The sequence below is a fragment of the Labeo rohita genome, chromosome 2, assembly GCF_022985175.1.
Source record: "Labeo rohita strain BAU-BD-2019 chromosome 2, IGBB_LRoh.1.0, whole genome shotgun sequence".
Taxonomy (NCBI): Eukaryota; Metazoa; Chordata; class Actinopteri; order Cypriniformes; family Cyprinidae; genus Labeo; species Labeo rohita.
In genome coordinates this window covers 23,205,523-23,231,513 of record NC_066870.1, presented here as the reverse complement: position 1 = coordinate 23,231,513, position 25,991 = coordinate 23,205,523, and the positions used below count along the sequence as shown (strand labels likewise).

Here is a 25,991-nt window from a genome sequence, read left to right as displayed (position 1 = left end):
GATGTAACGGTCAGAAGTTATTAAACATAAAAGGACTAAAACACACAGCAATCAATACACAGATATTTGTAAATCATTTCATTTCAGACGGCAAAATAAAATGGAGTAGCTGCGGTGCTGTGAAAAATAGAAATAGGCTGTCAGTCAGCTGAAGCAAAAAAGGCTACAGCTGCATATTTACATACGTTTTGTATTATATAAAATCTATACTAAAAATATATTAACTTAAAGGAGAAGTCACATATAATGTACTCACCCCCTTGTCATCCAAGATGTTCATGTCTTTCTTTCTTCAGTCGTAAAGAAATGATGTTTTTTTGAGGAAAACATTTCATAATTTTTCTCCATATAATGGACTGATATGGTGCCCCAATTTTGAACTTCCAAAATGCAGTTTAAATGCAGCTTCAAACGATTCCAAATGCGGTTGTAAATGATTCCAGCCGAGGAAGAAGGGTCTTATCTAGTGAAACGATCAGTTATTTTCATAAAAATAATGCAATTTATATACTTTTGTAATGTCAAATGCTCATCTTGTCTTACTCTGCCTGGACTGTTTTTGTTCAGGTTCATGACAGTTAGAGTATGTCGAAAAACTCCCATCTCATGTTCTCCCTCAACTTCAAAATCGTCCTATATCGCTGTTTTACCTTTTTTGTTAAGGGTGTTTGATCTTCTTTGCATGTTCACTTTGCAAAGACTAAGTTGGAACTTTTGCAGCGATGTAGGATGATTTTGAAATGATTTTTGAGGGAGTTGAGGGAGAAAATACGATTGGAGTTTTTCGACAAGGAGTTTTTCAAGGAGAGCAAGACAAGATGAGCGTTTGAGGTTTTTAAATTGTATTTTTTGAATGAAAATAACCGATCATTTTGCTAGATAAGATCTTTCTTCCTTGACTGGGATCGTTTACAACCACATTTGGGATCGTTTAAAGCCGCATTTAAACTGCATTTTGGAAGTTCAAAATCGGGGCACCATATCAGTCTATTATATGGAGAAAAATGCTGAAATGTTTTCCTCAAAAAACATAATTTGTTTACTACTGAAGAAAGACAGACATGAACATCTTGGATGACTCACCGTACATTATATGTGAATCTCTGTTTTATAAGTGGACTTCTCTTTTCACTAAATAAAGTTGCTATTTTTTTTGTTTTCTTTGCTTGCGCACTAAAAGTTTTCTTGTAGCTTCGTAAAATTACAGTTGAATCACTGATGTCACATGGACTATTTTAACAATGTCCTTACTACCTTTCTGGCCTTAAACGTGTCAGTTGCATTGCTGTCTATGCAAGGTCAAAAAGCTTTCGGATTTCATCAAAAATATCTTCATTTGTGTTCTGAAGACGAACGAAGGTCTTTCAGGTTTGGTACAACATGAGGGTGAGTAATTAATGACAGAATTTCCATTTTTAGGTGAACTATCCTTTTAAAGATTTTCTCAAAATGCGTTGCAGCTAATGCACAAATGTGTACAAAACAAATACTAACAGTCAAAATCTTTTTCGTGCTGTTCCAGGTATTTTTGGTGCAACTGTATAAATTTCTTTTTTTTCTGGAGAACACAAAGGAAGATTATTTTTGAAGAGGACAAAAAAAAACATGGAGATGTTTTTGAAAATATCTTCTTTTGTGTTCCACATAAGAAAGAAACTCAAGCTGGTTTCAAACTGAATTTTCATGTTTTGGGTGAACTATCCCTTTTTAAGAAGACTACAGGATAACAGCCAAGTCAGAATTTTAAAATTGATTTGTGGGTTGCATTTATAAACAATTAATGAAGAGCTCCGTATCAAACAGCCATGGTTTGGTACTGCAGTTGTCTCTAAAGCACTAATGGAAACGTCTAGCGAACGTAGGCAGGTACTTTCAAGTAAACATGGCCATGTAAATAGGCAATGAGTGGGTACTTAAGAAAAAGTCACTGGAAGAACAGCAAAAACAGCATGTCTTACACGGAACTGTGCTCACAGCTCGGTGGCCAACGCACAGGTCTGCTTTAAAACAACACTGGCTGTAATGAGTAGCAGTACCTGGGCATGAAAAATGAGCATCTGCTTTTGCAGATAAGGCATCGCTGAGAAAAACTGAAATGTAGCTTTATTTGGTATGTCTGGTGGTGAGAAAAAAAATGTAGGATATGGTGCATGCTGACTTCACCGCAGGGCATGTGAAGGGGGGGGAAATGGTAAACAGCTGCAGTGGAACAACGCTGCCCCCTACTGGAATACTCAGCTATGCTCACAACCAACCACTGCTTTTTTACTGAAATATTGTAATTAAAAATATACAGTTGAAAACACTAATTACGAATCATGTATATGATGAGAAAGTACATGACTGATTTGTTGAAGCAGTAGAAGAATGTGTTTTGTGATGTGGGGGACACAGACGTCACCTTTACTCAAAAGATGGTGCTCAATTCTCCCAGGACAGGAGGTGATCCTGCTGTTTCTGCTCTGAAGGATATCACAAGGCGTGGACACAGATGGCCGGTGGAAATTGTGAACCATTATGCATCCTTATGCCAGCAGAACATCATACGCATGTTAACACACATTTTAGAGTTTACACTGAGTTGTCCTGTTGACCCTCGGTATCTGTGCTAGGCCAGACTACAGAAATATGGTACGGCTTCAGGTCTTCTTCAGAGACGAAGTCTGGAGCACGACTCATGAGGTCGTGACCTCTGAAGGATTTCGGAAAAGCTATGACGTCTCTGATACTGGGAGCTCCTACAATGATGGATACCAATCTGTCAAGTCCTGTGCAAGAGGAAAAACAGCAATTATTAGGAATGCACAATATGTTGTTTCCATATTTGTTATGTGCAACTAATATTTTTTTATTTGTAATTAATTAATGTAATTAATATACACTACTGGTCAAAGTTTTGGTCAAATATTTTTGTCTCTTATGCTCAGATTTATTTGGTCAAAAAATACTATAAAAAATGTATCTTTTATAAATTTCAATCTATTTTTAAATGTAATTTTTAGCAGTCATTACCAAAACTCTGGGATCATTCAGAAATCTTTTTAATGTGCTGATTTGGTGCTTAGTTCTTATTATTATCAATGTTGAAAACACTTAATATTTTTGTTAAAACTGATAATTTTCAGAATTCTTTACTTTTTAAAACAGAAGATTTTACATTGTCATTTTTGATCAATTTAATGCATCCTTGCTGTATTACATTAATTAATATAAAAAAAAAAACTTTTGAACTATAGTGTATTTATATTAAAGTATTCAATTCATTTAATCATGCATGCTCATTTCCTTCATTTTTACAATTAAATGTCCTTTGTCATTATCAAATTAGAGCTGTCACTAACGATTATTTCTGTAATCAAGTAATCGGTCGATTATTCTGATGATTAATCGAGTAAACGGATAATTATAATACATTTTCTTGTAATAAAAAGAGACTTAATCAAAAATCAGCCTTTAAAATTACTTAAAATACATATATAATAGCAATGGGGCAATAATAGTGAGTTCAAATAAGGTATCAAAAGCAAATAATCATATGGTTTTACTGAACAAAAATGTTAAAATACATAATGTATTATAAACAATATAGCTAACGTACATTACGCATTATAACAAATGATGACTGTTTTCACACTTTACTGCACGGTCTAATCCTTGTTTAATATTGATTAAACAATAATTCAAATGTCCACTTAATCTTTAATATCTGGCCATTTATTTATGACAGAGATGCTACAGCCACTAATTTCTTGAATATGTGGACATCAAAACGTGTAAACTCCAAAGCGAGGGTTTGAGCTTTTATTTTAAAATTGTGATGAATATTTAGAATATTGAGAAAGACATTGAAGTATTCTCCTGTGTTTGTGTAGGTTTATAAATGATTTACCTTACAAATCTGATGAAATGGCTCACAACAATATGTAAAGATGGAGTTTGAGACATTCCACACATGTACAGTTTGTGTGGAGCAGCATTTATTATTATGCTTTTTTTATATTAAAATGGGTTTAATATATTATGTAGCCTTCGAAAATGGTCTAATAATACATTTTATGAATTCTCGACCGTGGAATGCGCTAAGTCTAAATCAAGTACTCGAATTGAATTAAGGAATCGTGACAGTTAATCTTTAAAAATATGAATAATTTTGCAAATGAATTTTTATGGCATCAGTGCATCCCTGATAATTACACACATTTAAGCTGACTTATTTTCACACTTCTGACTTTATAATGTAAACAAGAACCTGGCAAATTTGTGTATCACACTTTATGCAAGCTGTAAAAACAGCTCTAGTGCTGCCATACACAGAAATAAACCCAAACAGAGGTTCTCAAATAATCAAGGGCACTTCATGCTTCAGTTTACAGTCTCAAACTGAAACAAAGCTGCCAAAAATTCTTGGCTGGGCAAGCAATTTGAGTTTTTGAGCATGACCGTTCCACTTTAACAGACAGGAGAATGTAATCAACAAGGCCTTTCGTCACAGTGGTACCCCAACAACCTTGCGAAAGTCCAAGGTAGCATGTGTTGAATGCTCTCTCACCTAATGCGATTCCACCATGAGGAGGGGCCCCGGAGTCCAGAGCCTCCAATAAATGAGAAAGAAGTGACGAATCCTCCTATAACACAGGCAAGACACAGGAAAAAGGACAAAGTGGACCCTGTAATTCACAGCCTTTTCAGCATGAAAGGGAATTGTTCATAGTCTCGGCATGTATAAATTGTACCGATCCATACAACTACTTTAGTGTCAAGAGAGTAAATAGACTTTCAAAAAGGTTTCCATTGTAGACACAAATCTCAAGATCGACCCTAATGTGATGTTTCTTCTCCCTGGCTCTTAAGATCCAAAGCATTTGTTTTCTTTAAAGGCAGTTAAATATAGCTTAATGGGTTGCCACAGCGACCGAATGGGTTGACGGTGGTGCGGGGGTGTTAAGTAAGAGTCACAAATAAGAAAATGGTGCAGTCGGGGTATCTGGACACGTCCATTACAAGTGCTTTAACTCGCTGTCAGAGTAGCATTAAATGATGCTCTGTGCTCGCTGTGTAATTTTTCACTCTTGTTCCATTACCTTGAGAATCGTGTCCAGGATGTACAGCTGCTGAGAGGCATTGTGGATGCGAATTGAACCTCCTCCGATCTCGCAGCCATTCAGCACCAAGTCGTAATGCTGGCCACGCACCTGAGGGAGCAGATAAACAGGTGGGGGAAACACATGGAATTCAGAGCGAGATTATAAATTTCTTCTATGAAATACTCGGCTCATGACTGTAGACTTACAAAGTGATAAAACACCAGACTATTTCTGGGTATCGCCAACTATCTCACGGTACATGCACATCTAAATACATACTAGGGTCAAAATGCTTTCCTTTTGCTTTTTTCTAATTGAACACAACATTTTTTATTACAGATGTTATTATTTACAATGCTATCTAGGGCTAAATACAGTCGAAGTCAAAAGTTTACATACATCTTGCAGAATCTGCAAATTGTTAATTATTTGACCAAAATAAGAGGGATCATACAAAATGCATGTTATTTTTTATTAAGTACTGACCTGAAAAAGATATTCTACATAAAAGACATTAACATATAGTCTACAAAAGAAAATAAGAGCTGAATTTATAAAAATTACCCTGTTCAAAAGTTTACATACGCTTGATTTTTAATACTGTTGTTACTTTAGTTGTTCATGAGTCCTTTGTTTGTCCTAAACAGTTAAAGGAGAAGTCCACTTCCAGAACAAAAATTTACAGATAATGTACTCACCCCCTTGTCATCCAAGATGCTCATGTCTTTTTTTCTTCAGCCGTAAAGAAATTGTTTTTTGAGTTAAACATTTCAGAATTTTTCTCCATACAATGGACTGATATGGTGCCCCGATTTTGAACTTCCAAAATGCAGTTTAAATGCGGCTTCAAACGATCCCAAATGCAGTTGCAAACGATCCCAGTCGAGGAAGAAGGGTTTCATCTAGTGAAACGATCGGTTATTTTCATTAAAAAAATACAATTTAAATACTTTTTAATCTCAAACACTCATCTTGTCTTGCTCTCCCTGAACTCTGTGTATTGTGGCTCAAGACAGTTAGGGTATGTCAAAAAACTCGAATCGTATTTTCTCCCTCAACTTCAAAAATCATTTCAAAATCATCCTACATCGCTGCAGAAGTACCGACCCAATCGGACCCAAGTAAACATACAAAGAAGATCAAACACCCTTAACAAAAAAGGTAAAACAGTGATATAGGACGATTTTGAAGTTGAGGGAGAACATGAGATGGGAGTTTTTCAACATACCCTAACTGACATGAACCGGAACAAAAACAGTTCAGGCAATAACCAATTGTTTCCTCGACTGGGATCGTCTGAAGCCACCTTTAAACTGCATTTTGGAAGTTCAAAATCGGGGCACCATATCAGTCCATTATATGGAGAAAAATCTTGAAATGTTTCCCTCAAAAAACATAATTTCTTTATGGCTGAAGAAAGAAAGAAATGAACATCTTGGATGACAAGGGGTGAGTACATTATCTGTCAATTTTCGTTCTGGAAGTGGACTTGTCCTTTAAACTGCCTGCTGTTTATTCAACTATTCAACTATTATTTTCTTTTGTGGACTATATGTAAACATCTTTAATGTGGAATATCTTATTCAGGTCAGTACTAAATAAAAAATAATTTGCATTTTGTCTGATCCTTCTTATTTTAGTAAAATAATTAACATTTTGCAGGTTCTGCAAGGTGTATGTAAACTTTTGACCTCAACTGTATATTTAAAAAGTAAACTCGCATTTTAAAATGATGTCTCAGACCTTTTGACCCCACTATGCTGTATGTCACGATTCAATATATTGCGATGAACCATTATATAATAATCTGAAATGTCACTTTTGTCCTTGACATGGATTATTGGATGTCAGAAGTAGGTTTGTTTTGGCAGATATGAAACCAATTAATTTTATTTTTGTGACATTTACATTACATTTCCAGTCGATTTTGATGACTGGATAAGGGTTTTTTAAAATGGTTTTGATTCAGACAACTTGCTAATTAATCATTCAGACCAATTTGTGAACCAATTTGACTTGTATAATAAAATGACTCCAAAGAATGATTTACTCATAAATCATTATGACTAATTATGAGCAAATTTTAGAGCAAAGCACAGCCACACAGAAAAATATACATCACTGTTCCACAGTTCTGGGGTCATAAATGTACATTGCCATTCAAAAGTTTGGGATAAGTAAGATTTTTAATGTTTCTTGAAGAAGTCTCAGTTTTCTATTTTAATATACTTTCTTATTTATTTCTGTGATGCAAATCTGAATTTTTAGCTTCAGTGTCACATGATTCTTCAGAAATCATGCTTATATGCTGATTTATTATTCATGTTGGAAACTGCTTAATATTTTTTGGAATCTGTTATACTTTTTCAGGATTCTTTGATGAATATAAAGTTGAAAAGAACAGCATTTATTCAAAATGCAAAGCTATGCTTCTGTAAGTATAAAAAGGACAATCTGTGTTGATGTACTGCTTGAGATGTGATGGTACATACCCTGTGGGGTTGGGTGTACAGCAGATGGGTATCTTCAGGGACTGGAGCAGTAAAGGGATGGTGGGCAGACTCAAGCATCTCTGGATTATCCTCTTTGGGTAAGAAGAGAGGAAAGTCCACCACCCACAAGAAGTGAAAGACAGAAGGATCACGAACAGGCACGCCGTAGCGCTCAAGCAGTTCCGCGCACTGCAGTCTCAGCTTCCCCAACAGAGGGCGCTAAAACATGACACATTCTATTATATAGCTAAACAGTGTTAAATAGCATTACAAGAAATCATTAGGACATAAAGAGGGAACACCTACAATGCCCACAATGGCTTATCTTAAAGGGATAGTTCACCCAAAAATGACAATTCTGTCATTAATTATTCACCCTCATGTTGTTCCAAACCCGTACGACCTTCATTCATCTTCAAAACACAAATTAAGAAATTTTTGATGAAATTCTAGAGCTTTCTGACCCTGCAAGTTTTGTATATGAGGATGCATGTTATTATGCTATGTCCCATGCACTGCTCATTAAATTTGAATGTGAGTAGAATATAGTCAAATTAGGGATGCTCTCACTCTATAATAAACAAAACTTTGTGCTTTTGCAAAATAAAGAAAAAAATAGGATGACGCTTTTTAGCCGTCTTCCTTTCACGCAGCACAAAAATGAACCAAAAACTCTGCATACTATAGCTACTTGTTGCACAGTTTTTTCTTTTGTTTTGTTTAGTAAAAATATTTACTGTATAGGCCTACTCATTCATTATATATATAGCCTAGCTTTATGATGTTTTTCTCCGCTGGCATAAGCGCTGCAAGTGCGTGATGTGATGCGTCCATGCGATTCCTCATGTTTTGTTGTTTGCTGCTTTTTGCACATGTAAAATTAATCACTGGAAAACAAATTTTGGTATTTTTAACGAGTCACAGACACTTATCCTTTCTAAAATAATTAAATTCTATTTTAAAATAATCTTGTCGGTTAACGGTTAATAATCGGTTAACGAGCGTCGGCTGTCGGTTAGGAAAAATAACCGAAATGAACATCCCTAAGTCAAATCATAAAATGTTAAAAATTTGTTCTCCTATTAATATTTTGTTAAATAAGAGATAACTCAGTTTGAGTGTACTGACCATTTGGTAATAAAAACGATATTTTTATTTAATAAAAAAAGAAGAGTTTGTCCATGTCCCTTGAATGGTTGTCCACCTTGTCGTATTGAGGAATCTGCCCCTTTAAGAAAAGGTCATCCCCTTTAGTGACATCAGGACAACAGATCTCCTGTCTCTTGTTGGTGACAACTGACGAATTTTCTTCATATGAGTTCCTAAGCTTAACATGTCCACCCTGTCTGCAAAAAAATATGCCGGAAGTGTTTAGAATACAGTATTTTCAAAATATGTATGTTTAAATATACCAAATTCTCTTCAACAACCAGACTAACTATTTAGCTAGTCACAGTTTGTTGTAAGCTAATATGCAAATTGAAGCTCAAAACGTCCACCCTGTCGGCCCCTTAGACTTGATAGGGTGGACATACACATGAAAGGGTGGACATAGAATTCATCTGAAAATTGGACATAGAATTCATCTGTAATTAATATTGCTAAAAACTAAAATAAATCAAAATGGTGTAATTTAAATTAGTTTATTCATTTTGTGCGATTAAGAATGTAATTAAATTATTTTTTTCAAAGTTCAATAAATGTTTCCTTGTCAAATTTTGTCACGCTTTGTGTGTTCTGCTTTATGTGTCCACCCTGTCATATAATGGTCCACCCTGTCATCTTAATATTTTAAATAATAATTCAATCATATCTATATAATCCAGTGTGTTCGATAGCTATGTGTGTGGGCAATAACATGCAAAGAAAAAACTGCATCCAAATATCACAGTTTTCTCCAAATAATAAAAAAATACATGTGCGAATTGTACTAGCTTCTTTAAAAACACATAGTTTACATAAAATCTTTTATGTTTTTATAATTTAAAAAGGAAACAAATAACCCTGTTTAGGAAAGGGACATTATACCTTTCAGAAAATATAATTTACATCTCAATACTGCAATGAGAACATATTTAACAGTAATATGTATGTCCATGACAGGGTGGACATATCGTATGGTTTATGCTTCAAATAATGGCCCATAATTATCTAAAAAAATGTGTGGGAGCTTGTACTTGAGTGTTAACTATTTATGACATGACATAAAAATTTTGGTCTTAATTTACCATTCTCTTTGAGTATTGTGACGGTTGAAAGGCACTCTATAGTGACCCAGTTAATAGTTAATTAATAGTGAGAATTGGTCCCCAAACTAAAGTTTGACCGCTTTTTGTCCATACAATGAAAGTCAAATGTTATTTTAGACCCTGCTGACTCTCACTGTAAGTACAAAAACAGTTCACACTTTCTTCAAAATATCTTTTATTTAGTTCCACATAAGAAAGAAGGTCACATAGGTTTGGAACAACATGAGGAAATGATAAAAGATGAGGAAATGATGAAAGAATTTTCACTTTTGTTTGAACTATCCCTTTAAAATACATAAAAGATTATGAATCTTTCAAGTAAGAACAGGACACTGAGGATTGCCTTAAAAAGGACACATTCTGAGGCGCTTCAGATCATTTGAGAATAACTTCTAACCTTGGGTTGGTCATTTTAAAAATTCAAAAAATCTGACTACAACTCTTGATTTTTGTTAATTCATGAAACGGCTAAAAACGAGCCCACAAGAGGCTTTTACAACGGATGAATTTGAGTGCAGCAACATGCAAACGAATCTCTAAATCTCCAAAAACTATATTTGTGGAGAAAGAGATCTCCCCCAGCTCTCATTTCTCCCACTTTCTGCACAAGCAACATCACCATTCATCCCACAACCTCAGCTCACAAAGCTCGCCAGTTATCCCTAGCCATCTCCCACATCTCTGCTTTGTGACTAAACAGCCGTCTCACTATGTGCCAAGCTCACCATCTGCACCGGCCCCGAGCGAGAGCCGAGGCACGGAAAAGATGAATATTCTTTTAAAAGTGATTAGATCATGTCAGCATTCTTCTGAAGCCATATTTTCCAAAACCTTTAGTTATCAATCACTGCAGGGCATAAAAACTGAAGGGAAGGTACTTGAGGACATTAAATAGGGACGCTGGGCGCTGAATTATTTACTCCAACCCAAAATGCCTTCATGTACTTGTGATCCAACTGCAGTTTTATGTAGATATTTGAGAGCTCGCTGAGCTCTCGTGATGTGTTCATGAGATTAAATCAGCATGGTTATACGAATCTGTGAGGACGCGGAACAAAATAGAGGCGGATACGCACCACGTTCTCCCGGGGTCCGGCTGTGATGAAGATCAGGTCTCCAGCATTGGCCTGGGCCATCTGGAGCAGCTGCTGTTTGGCCGCGTCCGAAAGCAGCCGGCTGAGAGGGGATTTCAGTGAACCATCTGCCCTTACTGGAGCCACACTCACCTCCTGTACGACACACAGCGCAAACACAGCAATGATCATCCATTTCCTCCACCGGCCCATATTCAATTTCCATTGACAGCATAGGGCACAAACTCTTGAGCAACCATCAGTCTCGAGAACACTGCGGGCTGGTTTCCCAGACTCAAACGAAGCCAAGACCTGGACTAAAACGGATTGCAATGGAGAATCACCTTTGACGGTGCCATTTAGTTCAAGCCAAAAACACTAGCTCAAAGTTCACTTTCCATTTATAAATACAGACAGAAGACCATAAGAGTGTTCCGAGTAGGAAAACTAAGCAGAACAGTCGGCTATCACAAATATTAAAGAATATTTGTATATTTTTAGATTTATTTTTGGATAGGGTGGAATGTCAGAGGTGGACAGCACTGGAAAGTAAAACGAGCCAGAATTGGAAATTGGGTCGCAACCACACAAGGCTATTGGCTTCGACAGAAGTGCTTAGGAACATTAACATTAAGTTATGTCTCTCGTCATTACTCTTGAAATTTACAAGAAACTATTATTAACACAATGTTCCCCTTTTGACAGGAATACGATTTTTTTTTTTCCCACTTAAAAAATGTGAGCAAGACGTACCTTTCAAGATGTTAAAATGAATATACACTTTACGGTTAGCATTAAGTTAGGATAATTAATACTGAAAAAGGAGCAACATTTCATCAATTAAATTTTTTATCAAGTACTACTGAAAAAACTATACTGATTTACATTTCACAAGCCTCAAGTACAGTAAGCTGTAAGCTATGTTTGATTCACTAAAAATAACAAGCTCATAGGAGTCACTCATTATGAGGTTTAACACCACTCGTTGTGGTGTATGGTTTTGATTCACCAAAAAAGAAATGACTCATAAGCTGTTACGGGTCTGAATCAGCGATTCAGGAGTCTGGTTGTGCTACACTGCCCTCCAAAAACTTGGAAACACCCCTGGCAAAGTGTGGTTTCGGATGATATCAGCATAAATCCTCATAATTTTTTGGACAAATACATTAAAGTAACTTGACATTATCATTGAAGACCAGCAATAATAATTTTCATTTTGATTACATAATAATGGCAATATATACATGTCAAAGTCAGACATGCCCCTTTGCCAGCTGTGATGCCTGGTTACTGGTTTAAACTTGGCCCGGGTTTTTAAAAGATTTTTGGGTCAGCACACCTTAATAGCTTCAACAATTGATTGCCAATTAAGTTTAGAATACAATTAATTTAAGACAAGATTATGCAGAGCTTTAATAGCTGCTAATGGTGGATATTTTGATGAATCGAAAATGTACGTTTTTTTCTATGTATAAACTGTTTATGTAATAAAATATGTTTTCATAGTTTGTGTTGTCCCTTATCAGTGCAAAATTATCACAAATTAAAAATGATTCATACCAGTATTGTCCAAAACCCTACTTTTCTAGGGAATTTCCAAACTTTTGGAGGGCAGTGTATATGCTTTATTCAAGACAAACTCGCATGAATCATTAGTTTAGAAATTGTTCAGACTACACTGGTCACACTGTATAGTTCTGATTTACCAAAAATAAATGACTCAAAGATAATTTGTTTGGGAATCAGTTGATTTACAAAAAAACAAATTACTTAAAAGATCCATTCATTTTGAAAACTAAACTACACATTTACAAAATGTTTAAAAATGTTTCAATTTCTCACCTTAAAGTTGTTCCAAAATCTGTTATGACTTACTGTAATCACAAAGTAATGTAATGTAAAACACAAAGAAAATTTTGAATTTGATTTTCTGTTTTTTGTTCATACAAGGAAATTGAATATAGGAAGTCAACATAAGACCAGTTGACTTCCAGTGTATAAACAAAAAAAGTTAAGATCTTCCTTTCCCCTAGCAGAAGTCATAAAAGTTTGGAATGACATGAGGGTGAGAAAATGATGACAACTCTGAGGGAAGCCTGTTTCCGCCACTGAATAACAAAAGAGTTTACATCTCGCAATTCTAACTTTATTTCTTAGAATTGCATGACACAAACAAATTCAGGATTGCAGGATACAAACTCGCAATTGCAAGAAAACGTCAGAACTGCAAGATATAAACTTGCAAACGCGAGGAAAAAGTCAGAATTGCGAGATACAAACATGCAGTTCTGAGAGAAAAAAAATTCAGAATTGTGAGTTTATATCCTGCAATTCTAACTTTATATCATGCAATTCTGAGGGAAAAAAAAAGTCAGATTGCCTGTTTATATCTCACAATTCTGACTTTATTACTCACATTGCGAGTTTATGGCCCAGTTTCACAGACAGGGCTTAGACTAAGCCAGGATTAGTCTAATCCTCTATTGTTCAATCAGGACATTTAAGTAATTTTTATAAACGTGCCTTAAAAAAACAATACTGGTGTGCATCTAATGACAAAACAAAGGCACTGATATATTTTAAGATCAGTCAGTGCAAGTTTATTTCAATTGAAATAGCTCAGACTTACATTTTAGTCTAGGACTAGGTTTAAGACTTGTTCATGAAACCCGGGGTATATCTCACAATTCTGAGAAAAAAAGTCGGAATTGCAATTTTGCATCACGCAGATCTGAGCAAAAAGCCAGAATTGCAATTTTGTATCATGCAATTCTGAGGCTGTGAAATAAAAAGCGAGTTATACTGTCAGAATTGCATGATATAAAGTCAGGATTGTAGGATATAAACTCGCAATTGCAAGAAAATATCAGAACTGCAAGATATAAACTCGCAATTGCAAGAAAAAAAGTCAGAATTCCCTGTTTATATCTCACAATTCTGACTTTATTACTCACAATTGCAAGTTTATATCTCACAGCTCTGAGAAAAAGTCAGAATTACAATTTTGTATCACACAATTCTGAGATTGTGAGACAAAAAGTGAGTTATACTGTCAGAATTGCGAGATATAAGGTCAGGATTGCAGGATATAAACTTGCAATTGCAAGAAAATGTCAGAATTGCGAGATACAAACATGCAGTTCTGAGAAAAAAGTCAGAACTGTGAGTTTCTATCCAGCAATTCTGACTTTATATCATACATTTCTGTGAAAAAAAGTCAGAATTGCAATTTTGTATCACGCAGTTCTGAGAAAAAAGTCAGAATTGGTAGATATAAAGTCAGGATTGCAGGATATAAACTCGCGATTGCAAGAAAAAAAAACAGAATTGCAAGATTTAAACTTGTAATTGCAATTGCAATTTTGTAACACGCAGTACTGAAAAAAAAATGTCAAAATTGCACGTTCACGCAATTCTGAGATTAAATAAAAAAGTAAAAAGTGAGTTATACTATCAGAATTGCAAGATAAAAAAAAAGTCAGAATTGGGAGATACAAACGCAGTTCTGAGTAAAAAGTCAGAATTGCAAGTTTGTATCAGGCAATTCTGAGATTGTGAGATTAAAAGTTGCAATTTCCTTTTTTATTTTTCATTCAGTGGCAGTAACAGACTTTCATACAGAGCAGACTGAGACAATATGCAAATCAGTATTAGTTTTTGTCTCAGTACGAAGCATTTAACATGAATTAACATGAAAAATGGATCAAACAATTTCATATAACATGAATCATTACAAGCTATAAATTAGAAATGTACTACATATGGTGAGGAGAAAAAAAAAACACATATAACATTCCCTTTATAAGACTCCACGGACAGCCTGCAACACAAATAGGGAGCTGTGTCCCTCTAGTGAGGTCGATCTTGCCTCGGGGTAAGTATGCTGTGTGTTACATTTGACTGTTTTACCACCAAATCATTCTGACTTATTGATTGCTTTTCAGATAAATATTTCAGGAGACTTCCAGTGATGTGCACACACTGAATGCTGGTGGCGTTCCATCAGCAAACAGAGGGAAAGAGACACAGAACTCACCTGACCATACTGCGTCTTGGCTGTTTGTTTCAGGAACTCCAAGTCTTTGCCCTTCAGGTGTTTCTGTGGGAAAAAACAACAACAACAACAACAACAACACACAGTAAGCTTCAACTTCATGCTCCAGAGACAGTATAAGGAAGAGGAGACAGTCCACTCATAGATATATGAATGGGAGAAATTGTAATATTTAACACATTCAGTGACTAAACAGAATGAGGACCTTGTGAATTGTATCAATGATTATGCTGCTCATTGATTTCCATAATACAAGTTGAAAGGAGCACATTTTTGCTTTGGTGTCTTCTCGAAGGACAAGAATATGAATTCTAAGGAATGCAGAAAGAAGTTTAATCCTTTTATCCATACTAATGTGTTAGCAATTCATTTCATTCTTTTGAGGTGCAAATGAGTTTTATTTAATACTGAGTTCACTAATGTAGCAAATTATTTAATTGATTGATACATTAATTCAGCTCACAATAAATATTAATTTAAAAATACAAGGCTACGCTGATTGTGTTGTCAGTTTTAAATCACTAAAAAGAACTGATTGAAAAGATTAATTTGTTTGGAAATCAGACTACGCTGTTTGTGCTGTAAAATCAGCTGCGGTGTTGGTACAGAAGAGTCAGAATATCCAGATTCTGTTCTTACCGTTCCTTCTGGGACGCAGATGGCCTGAATGCAGCCACCTGGTTTAAGAAGTGCATCTTTGATGAACTCGATTTGTGTCCCCTGAAATGCTGTGGTGACATCCACAAGCTGAATAAAAGAAAATACTTCAGAATTAACTTTTTGAGTTTTGCAACTCAGGCGACAACTATCACAACTATCACAAAGAGAATATAAACTTATTAATTCAATTCAAATAAATTCTCCTTTGCTCATCAAGGCTGCATTTACTCGATCAAAAAAACTGAAAAAAATTTAATACTGTATTGTGAAATATTATCACAGTTTAACATAATGGTTTTCTATTTTAATATATTTAAAAATATAATTTAGTTCTGTGATACAAACCCATTACTCCAGTCTTTAGTGTCACATGATCCTTAGAAATCATAATAATACGCTGATTTATTACTTTTATTATCAATGTTGAAAACAGTTGTGCTGCTTAATATTTTTTGGAAGCTGTGATTTTTTTTTTCAAGATTCGTCCATGAATTTAAAAGCATTTATTCAAAATAGAATTCTTTTCTAAAAATATAAGTCTTTGCTAGCACTTTTTATCAATTTAACACAGTGAGTATTAATTTCTTTCAAAAAATAAAGAATAAAAATTTACTGACCATATCTTTTAAATGGTAGTTTATATTGTTACAAAAGATTTCTATTTTAAATAAATAAATACTGTTTATTTACTGTTTATTTATTAAAGAATCCCCAAAAAAGTATCACAACTGTTTCCAAAATTGATAATAAATCAGCATATTAGAATGATTTCTGCAGGATCATGTGACAAGGAGTAATGATGCTGAAAATTCAGCTTTGCATCACAAAAACAAAATACATTTTAAAATATATTTACAAAAAAATATATTAAATTAAATATATAAACTAATTTTTCAAACTAATGCAGACTTGAAAATGCAGACTTTAAAAATCTTACTGATCACAAACTTTTAAACAGCAATGTACTTAATGTGTTTTATTATGGAATATATGTAAATATTTGTAAAACATTTTAAACAAAAATTACAATTAAAATTACAATAAAAAAACATTTTTATATAAATACATAAACTACCATTCAAAAGTTTGGGTTATGCTTGCCAAGGCTGCATATATTTGATCAAAAATACAGTAAAAACAGAAATGTGAAATATTATTACAATTAAAAAAAAAAAAAAATGTAATTTTTATATTTTAAAGTGTAATTTATTACTGAATTTTTTCAGCATCAAACGATCCTTCAGAAATCATTCTAATTTTCTGATTTGGTGTTCAAGACTCATTTTATTATTAGCTATGCTGAAAACAGCTGTTCCTTAACAGTTTTATGAAAATTAATACTTTTTTCAGGACTATTTGATATACAGAAAGTTCAAAAGAATAGAATTTATTTGAAATATACTTTAATTTAGATTTATTTGAAATTTCATGAAAAAACAAAAAAAAGTACTGACCCCAAACTTTTGAACTTAATATTTATCGCTTACTCATCTAAATGCTACAATATCACAGATTCAGCAAAAGGCTCTGTAATTCCATGAGCAGAACCGAATGCAATCAGGACGCACAACGGTGCGAGAAAACGTATCACGAGAGATTCATTTTTAATTGTTGAGCACCGCATGAAAATCTGTGATGTGTGGGGAAACAGGATGCCAGCACAGCGTGACGCCAAGGACGGCCAGCATGCAAACAACCTCATTGAAGTCTTACGTCCAATCTACGATGATGTGTACAAAGAAAGAACGTGCGGTCACCTTCATCCCAAATCTAGTGTCTGGTTTGTCAACTCCGTAGTCTCTCATGGCTTCCTCATAAGTCATGGTGGGAAAAGGAACATTAATCTGTCCTTTGTCTTCTGGCCAGGAGTAATGGAGCAAGCCTTCAATCAAACTCATGACTCCCGCCTGGTCTACAAAGGATATTTCAATATCCACCTAGGAGATTTGTAAACAAAAAAAGAGAGAAATGAGCAAAAAAATGCTTGGTTTACATTGCACATAAATCGGATTTGCTGTGTATAAAATCTCAATCAAATTTAAAATTACTTTTATAACGTCTGTATCAGGTTTCACATATCACGTGGCTTTATTTGTCATTCAGAACATTAATAACTAATCAAATTTGACTCGAATGCACTAACAAAAATGGATTTTTGCTGCCTGTCTGTACAAAAGCAAAATGGTCTTTTGGGGTTCATGATATTTAGTCTGAGTGAGAATCCTGCAAAAGCCTATTAGCAGGTCTCACCCTCACGAGTGGAAGTTAGAGCGAGCTACATCATTACAACACTCAATATTCATCCGCATCAGAACCGAGCTCCAGTTTCGCAGATATTGTCAGACGTGCAGCGGCATGTTACCCCTCAACCTTTAGCACATCATTACCTGTGTGAATTCAGGCTGTCTGTCAGGTTTGGAGCCCTCGTCTCTGTAGCAGCGGGCGAGCTGAAAGTACCTGAGATTGCGGGAGATAACCAGCACGTAAGTGACTGTGGGCCAATACTGGCTGACAATTTTAAATCATGCATAGCATATCATTTTCCTTTGACAGACTTTTCATAACACTAGTCTGCAGTCCTGGCTTAGCGCAACTACTAATTCAAAAAGACGGGCTGCTAAAATTGAAATGAGAATGAGACTTTTGTGGTCTCTATCATTTTTTAAAATCTAATAGAAACTAGACTTTTGCACTTTCTGAATAAAATGAAAGAGGTGCTTATCTGTGCAAAAATGCACAAAGCAAGTGCCTTCTGGGTGGCTGTTCCGAGTTATTTCACAAAATATCTTATTTTAAGTATTTAAAGGTGCACTCAGAAAAATACTATAATATTTATAGTAAATAAATAAATAATATACCACTGCCATTCAAACATTTGAAGATTCTTCAATGCTTTTGAAAAACGTATCTTATTTTCACCAAGGCTACATTCATTAAATTAAAAAAAAAAACAAAAAAAAACTTTAAAACAGTAATATTGTGAAATATTATTACCATTTCAAAAAATAACGGTTTCTATTTCAGTAAATGTAATTCATTCCAGTGATGGCAAGTCTGAATTTTCAGAAGCCATTACTCCAGTCTTCAGAAATCGTTCTAACATGCTGATTTGGTGCTGAATAAAATATCTTTTTTTTAAAACAAATCTTACTGCCCCATACTTTTAAACGGTAGAGTATAAAAAATAGTTGCATAGGAAATCATAACAGGCCCATATTGGTTATTGGTCGATTTTAGAGATTTGTTATTTATCAGTTGACCAAGGATATTTTATTGTATTGTATGTATGTTAATTTCCTTTGTGTTTACATTTATATTACATTTGCCATCATCTTACACTCACTTTAAAAGTTATTGTTTAAAAAAATATAATCATTTAATACTTAAGCATATAATTTAATACTTAAGCATATATCTAGCAAACACACTGTAGAATTTAGAAAGAGTTTATCTTTAATTTTATGTAGAAAAAAGTATTGCTCACCATATCTGAGAGAATTTTAATAATCACTGCACATGCAAAAAAGTACACTACCAGTCAAAAGTTTTTGAACAAAAAGAATTTAAATATTTTAAAGATGTCTCTTCTGCTCACCAAGCCAAAACTGTAAAATTCTAAAATATTTTTACTATTTAAAAAACTGATTTCTATTTGAATATATTTTAAATTGTAATTTATTCCTGTGATTTCAAAGCTGAACTTTTGCCATCATTACTCCAGTAACATGATCCTTCAGAAATCATTCTAATATTCTGATTTCCTGCTCAAACAACATTTATTACTATTATTATTATTATTATGTTGAAAACAGGTCAGTAGCATTTTTTTAGGTTTCCTTGATGAATAGAAAGTTCGGAAGAACAGCATTTATCTGAAATAGAAATGTTCTGTAACATTATAAATGTCTTTATCATAACTTTTGATCAATTTAAAGCACCCTTGCTAAATAAAAATATTAATTTATTATTTAAAATATACCGATTTGAAACATTTGATTGTATAGTGTATAATGTTAATAAACCTTTTTTTTTATTTCAGATAAATGCCGATGTTTGGATCTTCCTATTTATCAAAGAATCTTGAAAAAATGTACTCAACTGTTTTAAATATTGATAATAATAATAAAAATGTTTCTTTGAACAGCAAATCAGCATATTAGAATGATTTCTGAAGGATCATGTGACACTGAAGACTGGAGTAATGATGCTGAAAATTTAGGTTTGATCACAGGAATAAATAACATTTTTAAATATATTAAAACAGAAAACTTTCAAATAGTAAAAACATTTCAAAATGTTACTGTTTTTGCTGTACTTTGGATCAAATGACTGGTGAGCAGAAGAGACTTCTTTAAAAAAAACATTAAAAATCTTACTGTTCAAAAACTTTTGATAGGTAGTGTAGTTTATTTTGTAGATGCTCAAACATTCATCTTTATATGTAGTGCTCAGTGCAACATTTTAAATATTTTAATAAACTTTTTGATCTCTGCTATCTTCTTTATAGTGTCACTCTACTATAAGCCAAGTCATCTACATCATTTGAGTTTAAAATGATCATATCTGTGAAATCTGACTACTATTGCTATTAATGTCAACAACCTGCATTGGCCCCAGACTCCTTTAATACACAGCCATTTGAAACAAAGCTAAACATGTCGGCAGCAACCCACGCAGTGACTGATGTGCTAATTCTACCTTACAATTCTTTGATTTGAATTCCAAATTAGAAAAAATCTTCAGAAAGCGTCTTGAATTCAAAGCAGCATTCTAATCCGTATCAGGCTGTACACTCCACATACATGTCACTGTTTTGGCATTTCGCACAGCATTGGAATAAATGCAGTTCTGCATAATTCAGAGCTGCTAACAGCTAAGAATAAGACTGATTCCGAGAGCATGCTATGCTGGCCAACAAAATGTAGCTTTGTTTTCAAGGTGCTGTCAGTCAGTGAAGGCAGAGTTTAGTGAACGTGCCAAGCACCTGACAACAATCTGTGAATATGGAGGAAACAGAAAAAGCAAGGAAATATGATTATTACCGGTCTATGCCAGCCACCATAAGAAGCTGTTTGAACTGCTGTGGGCTCTGTGGAAGAGAGTAGAACTTCCCAGGGTCTCCAGATGGCACCACAAACTCTTTGGCACCCTGAGAAACACAGTTACACTTGAATAAACTCTGTGTATTCCTGCCTCTCACAGAGAACTGAATCAGCCAGCATATCTCAAGCCAATCTGATAAATGAAAGTCGCATTATGAAATACAAAAGAGAGAAGCAAAAATAAATTAGCACAATGCAGAGGGAGAACAAAACTATATTTTTAAAAAATTTTTTAAAAATTTAAAAAATTTAAAAAATTAAAAACACCTCACTGGCTTTCAATGATTTATCTCTATATCAGTGCAACTTAAAGGAATAGTTCACCCAAAAATGAAAATATGACTTATTTTCTTTCAGACAAATACAATCAGAGTTATACTGAAAAATGTCTTGGCTCATTATTTTACCAAAATAAGAAGGATCATACAAAATGCATGTTATTGTTTATTTAGTACTGACCTGAATAATATATTTCACATAAAAGATGTTTACATATAGTCCACGTAAGAAAATAATAGTTGAATTTATAAAAATGACCCTCTTCAAAAGTTTACATACGTTTGATTCTTAATACTGTGCTGTTACCTAAATGATCCACAGCTGTGTTTCTTTGTTTAGTGATAGTTGTTCATGACTCCCTTGTTTATCCAGAACAGTTAAACTGCCTGCTGTTTTGCAGAAAAATCCTTCAGATCCCACAAATTCTTTGGTTTTCCAGCATTTTTGTGTATTTTAACCCTTTCCAACAATGACTGTATGATTCTGAGATCCATCTTTTCACACTGAGGACAACTGAAGGAACTTCTGCAACTATTACAGAAGGTTAAAAGTTTCAAAATACTCAAAAATTGTCTCTCTGTCTGTCTGTCTGTCTGTCTATCCATCCATCCACCCACCCATCCTTCTATTCAAACATAGATGAGTTTTGTATACAGAGAAGTCCTCCTACGTAAGATAGATTTGTTATTCAACACCTACAACTGTAAAAACCGTGTGGGTTTTCATATTTAAGCCATTTAGCAGACATTGTGACATTTTAGATGATCATCTGCCCCCTACAGACCATTCTGTTGTGTCATAGACTTTTCTTCAACTGTGCTTGGACTATTTGTAAGGCTGTTTCTAATGATGAAATAAATGAATTTATTTCGATAAAAGTACTGAATTGAAAATATGGAAATATCTAACCAGTCTAATAACAGCATAATTCTGAAGTAATTTCACTAACTTCAAGTTGCGTGACTACAAAAACATACAGGTTTCAATGATTTTTAAAATATTGTTTAAATGTATAGAAAAACACTGCAGTTATGCCAGTGTCAGTGTTGGAAAATGCTTCCGTTTTTAAGTGTGTCAATCACACATTGTACATGAATGCTATGCAAAGTGAACATGCAAAGAAGATCAAAAACCCTTAAAAACAGCGTTATAGGACGATTTTGAAGTTGAGGGAGAACATGAGATGGGAGTTTTTCGGCATACCCTAACTGTCATGAACCGGAACAAAAACAGTCCAGGCAGAGCAAGACAAGACGAGCGTTTGGCATTAAAAAGTATGAGAGTTGCATTATTTTTATTCAAATAACCGATCGTTACGCTAGATAAGACCCTTCTTCCTCGGCTGGGATAGTTTACAACCGCATTTGGGAACATTTGAAGCTGCATTTAAACTGCATTTTGGTCAAAGTTCAAAATCAGGGCACCATATCAGTCTATTATATGGAGAAAAATCCTGGAATGTTTTCCTCAAAAAACATCATTTCTTTACGACTGAAGAAAGAAAGACATGCACATCTTGGATGACAAGGGGGTGAGTACATTATATGTGAATCTTTGTTTTGGAAGTGGACTTCTTTAAGCTTTAAAAGTTTTAAAAGTCCACTTGCTGAAAACAGATGTAAAAAGTCTTAGAACAACAAAGCCACAGGGAGGAAATCAGAGTGATGTGATTGCTCACAAAGTTTCGGGTAATGATCTGGCAAATTTTGCACCAGCTGTATTTTGTTGATGTTTGGGCAAGACTTACAGGGGTGTCTTGCAGGAGACAAGAAACAGAAGCATGAGTCACCACAGAAGCATTGTGCAGCGTAAAATAAGCTCTCATAAATTCAATGTTTTTGCCATTACAAAACGTTTCATGCTTAGCCGAGCTGCATTCTGCACAATACTCTGTCTCATATTTGAGATTGGAATTGGCTCAGTAAGTATTATATTAGTATAGTGTTTTTCAGCTAATGTTGGAAGTTTAATAAAATTAATAGAAATAAACACTCTAAGATTTTTGGTGATCATGGCCATGTTTCTAAATTCCTGAAGTTATATATGAATCATAAGCACAGATTACATATAAATATATTTTCCTTAACAATTCCATATTGATAAAATGAGTGTAGCCTTAGATTCTGTAACAAAAAAAAAACAAACAAACACACACTTACCCCGGGTGTTCTTTTAAACAACGTTGGTGTTTCCACATCCACAAATCCTTGGGAAAAGACATGTAATGTTCAGTGAGCACTACGGTACTTTAATAGATGTTTGTACAAGTATGTAAATACCACTCTAAATCCTCACCATGTAAATTGCAAAGGTACTCCCTCATTTTCATCACCATTTGTGATCTCAGTCTTAAATTGTACTGCATCATGGGCGACCGAAGATCAAGATACCGATACTGCATCCGGAGGGCTTCCGATTTCTTCAAGGCAAACGTAAGAATTTAAATGAAACATATTAGGGATTTTTATTCTACTTGAACAACAAGTATTAGTCCGTGAACCTCATAACCTCATATAAATAATGAAAAGACATCAATTTGTAATTGAATTCATTGGCCACTCCACCGCAAATGACAATGGGTGAATATCACAAACACTGTCAACAAGCACTCATTCAACACTCAAGGTCATTTTTCGTATGTTTGAAGTTTTAACATTATTTCCACAAAAATGAATTAAGAATTTTGTCCTTGTCCCAGCAAAGATGCATTAAATTGATTTTTAAAAAAAGTAACATCAAATAAATGAAATAGTTTTTATAACGATTTTTCCTGCTCAAAAATCCTGAAAAAGTATCACAGTAATTAATGCAATTAATGGCTGTAAGTAATAGAGTAATGGCTGCTGAAGTTTCAGCTTTCATCACAAGAATAAATTATATTTTAAAATATATTAAAATAGAACTTTGTAATAATTTATACTTTTAATTTGTGCTAATATATAACAATATTACTGTTTCTGATCAAATAAACACTTGTGAGCACAAGAGACTTTAAAAAACATAAAAACGTTTTTTGAAAGAACCCACAATTCTGAATGATAATATAATTTTTTTCCGTTTGTTTTTGTAGTGAAATACCACCATGTTGTGTTCTTTGTGAGATTCACTCTGGAATAACCGCTGACAAAACTAGAGCCACTTCATAATGCATTTCGAAATATAACGCATGCAACACTTTTTTAATATAGTCAAAAATTATTTTTACTTACTTTGACAAATTCTTTAATTTCAAACGGCAGCTTTCGGCAGGTATTCAACACTTCTATGCTTTCAGCACAAACTTCTATTTCTCCTGTGGACATTTTCTAAAATTGAATAAAAAGAACAATTATACACATATTTCACATTTTACACAATTTCCTCTTTATGTGCATATGAACAAACATAGCAACCTTATTCTCCTGTCCCTCCGGTCTATGCCTGACCCTTCCTTTAACCATGATGACCGACTCCACGGTGAGACCAAGAAAAGCGTTCTTCACTTCAGATTTGGACTAAAGAAATAGTGTCAATGAAAAAAAAGCATGTTATTGCATTAAATGTACCACCACTAGTGGGCAGCACCAGAATCAACTGATCAGACACAAAATAAGCAATCAAAGCATGTTGTTACCTCATCCTGTGGGATAAGAATTTGCACCAATCCACTGAAGTCTCTCAAGATCACAAAAAGATCTTGCCTAAAGAATCAAGCACAGAAGTGTTTGCCTGATATTATAATGTAATTCAGTGAAAAAAATAAGCAAAGTGTCTCAAACCTCAAGTACTGAATCCAGCCACATAAAGTAACCTCTTGGTCTATATGACTGGAACACAGTTCTCCACATGTGTGGCTTCTCAATGAAAAACTGCTTTGACCTACGAGACACACACACACACAAACACACACACGCATGTTTGTTTTTGTGAATTGTGGGGACTTTCCACAGACTTCTATAGATTTTATACTGACCAAACGATATGGTCTATCCCCTAACCCAACCCTAACCCTAAACCTAGCCCTCACAGAAAACATGTTTGCATCGTTACACTTTCAGATAAACACCATTTACTATTTTTAATCATTTTTTAACATTGTGGGGACTGCAGGCCGGTCCCCACAATGTCAAAAATTTCAGGTTTTACTACCCTTGTGGGGACATTTGGTCCCCACAATGTAGCAAAAAAAAGTACACACACACACACACATATAAGATTAGAAATATCACACTGAAACTAATAAAAAAAGGCTAGGCTATTACACTTAAACTATCAAGTTTAATAAAGGTCCAATTACCTGACAACCAAGTTGAGCAGTTCCTGGAGAAGTTATAAGCCCACGCCAACGAATTTGGAGGTAGAGATGGTTTTGTGGAATAAATATGATTTATAGAAGGCACTGATCTTCTGCTATACAGACACCTCAACGCCTGCTGGGTTGATCTAAGACTAAATAACCTGTATTTGTTTGCCATTGTCCTGCATGCGAGGTCGTAGTGTCTCAGGCTATATTTTTTATTCTTTGTTGTCTTTAATAAATAAAAACATACTTCTAAGAGCTGTTACTACACATAATTGTGTATGTTTTATTCATGTCTTAGTGTAAACAAATCTAGATTTATAAATCCAGTTACATTATTGAAATGAATGTAACGCTGACGGTCACCTTTGCTCTTTCCTTTCCTATCTTATACCTAAATCGTTCGACACAAACACCAATAAAATTCGCCTCACATGGCGTATAAAAATAAATGAATTAAAATATTTCTTAACCCAGATACATTTTCACTGACAGTCTGAATCATGACAGTTATGAAGTAACATTACATCCGTACGCTACAGCCCGGCGCGTGGAATGCGTAGACGTGACGAATCAAATTAAATCGATTTAGGCGTTTGTAACATGACAATAAATAACTTTTATTACATTTATGTATCATCATATTTCATCTGCCAACGGTATTTATCTGTCGTAGTAAGTATGATCTACAGCCTACTAAATGCAGAAATTTATAATAC

The 25,991-nt window shown here is 34.3% G+C and overlaps 1 protein-coding gene across 1 annotated transcript; it reads right to left on the bottom strand.

Annotated features, from left to right (window-relative positions):
- Positions 1–1,504: 1,504 nt before the first annotated feature.
- dars2 (aspartyl-tRNA synthetase 2, mitochondrial) lies at positions 1,505–25,813 on the bottom strand. The gene is made up of 17 exons (XM_051122611.1): positions 25,270–25,813; positions 24,752–24,851; positions 24,607–24,673; positions 24,386–24,487; positions 24,203–24,298; positions 23,289–23,412; positions 23,153–23,199; positions 20,655–20,761; positions 18,000–18,069; positions 17,370–17,549; positions 15,592–15,699; positions 14,935–14,997; positions 10,902–11,054; positions 7,577–7,795; positions 5,082–5,192; positions 4,550–4,625; positions 1,505–2,768 (listed from the first exon to the last, which is right to left on the bottom strand). Exons 1-17 carry the CDS (start codon positions 25,445–25,447, stop codon positions 2,572–2,574), a joined length of 1,998 nt encoding a protein of 665 aa, XP_050978568.1. The 5' UTR covers positions 25,448–25,813; the 3' UTR covers positions 1,505–2,571.
- Between the last annotated feature and the right edge of the window lie 178 nt (positions 25,814–25,991).

What these genes read in the sequence shown, in the direction of transcription:
- dars2 (XM_051122611.1), bottom strand. Translation starts at nt 25,447, where the DNA reads ATGGCAAACAAATACAGGTTATTTAGTCTTAGATCAACCCAGCAGGCG. An exon ending in AAATTAAAGAATTTGTCAAA is followed by an intron (nt 23,413 to 24,202) that starts GTAAGTAAAAAT and finishes TTTGCCTTGAAG; the next exon opens with AAATCGGAAGCCCTCCGGAT. An exon ending in CCGGACCCCGGGAGAACGTG is followed by an intron (nt 7,796 to 10,901) that starts GTGCGTATCCGC and finishes GTCATGTTTTAG; the next exon opens with CGCCCTCTGTTGGGGAAGCT.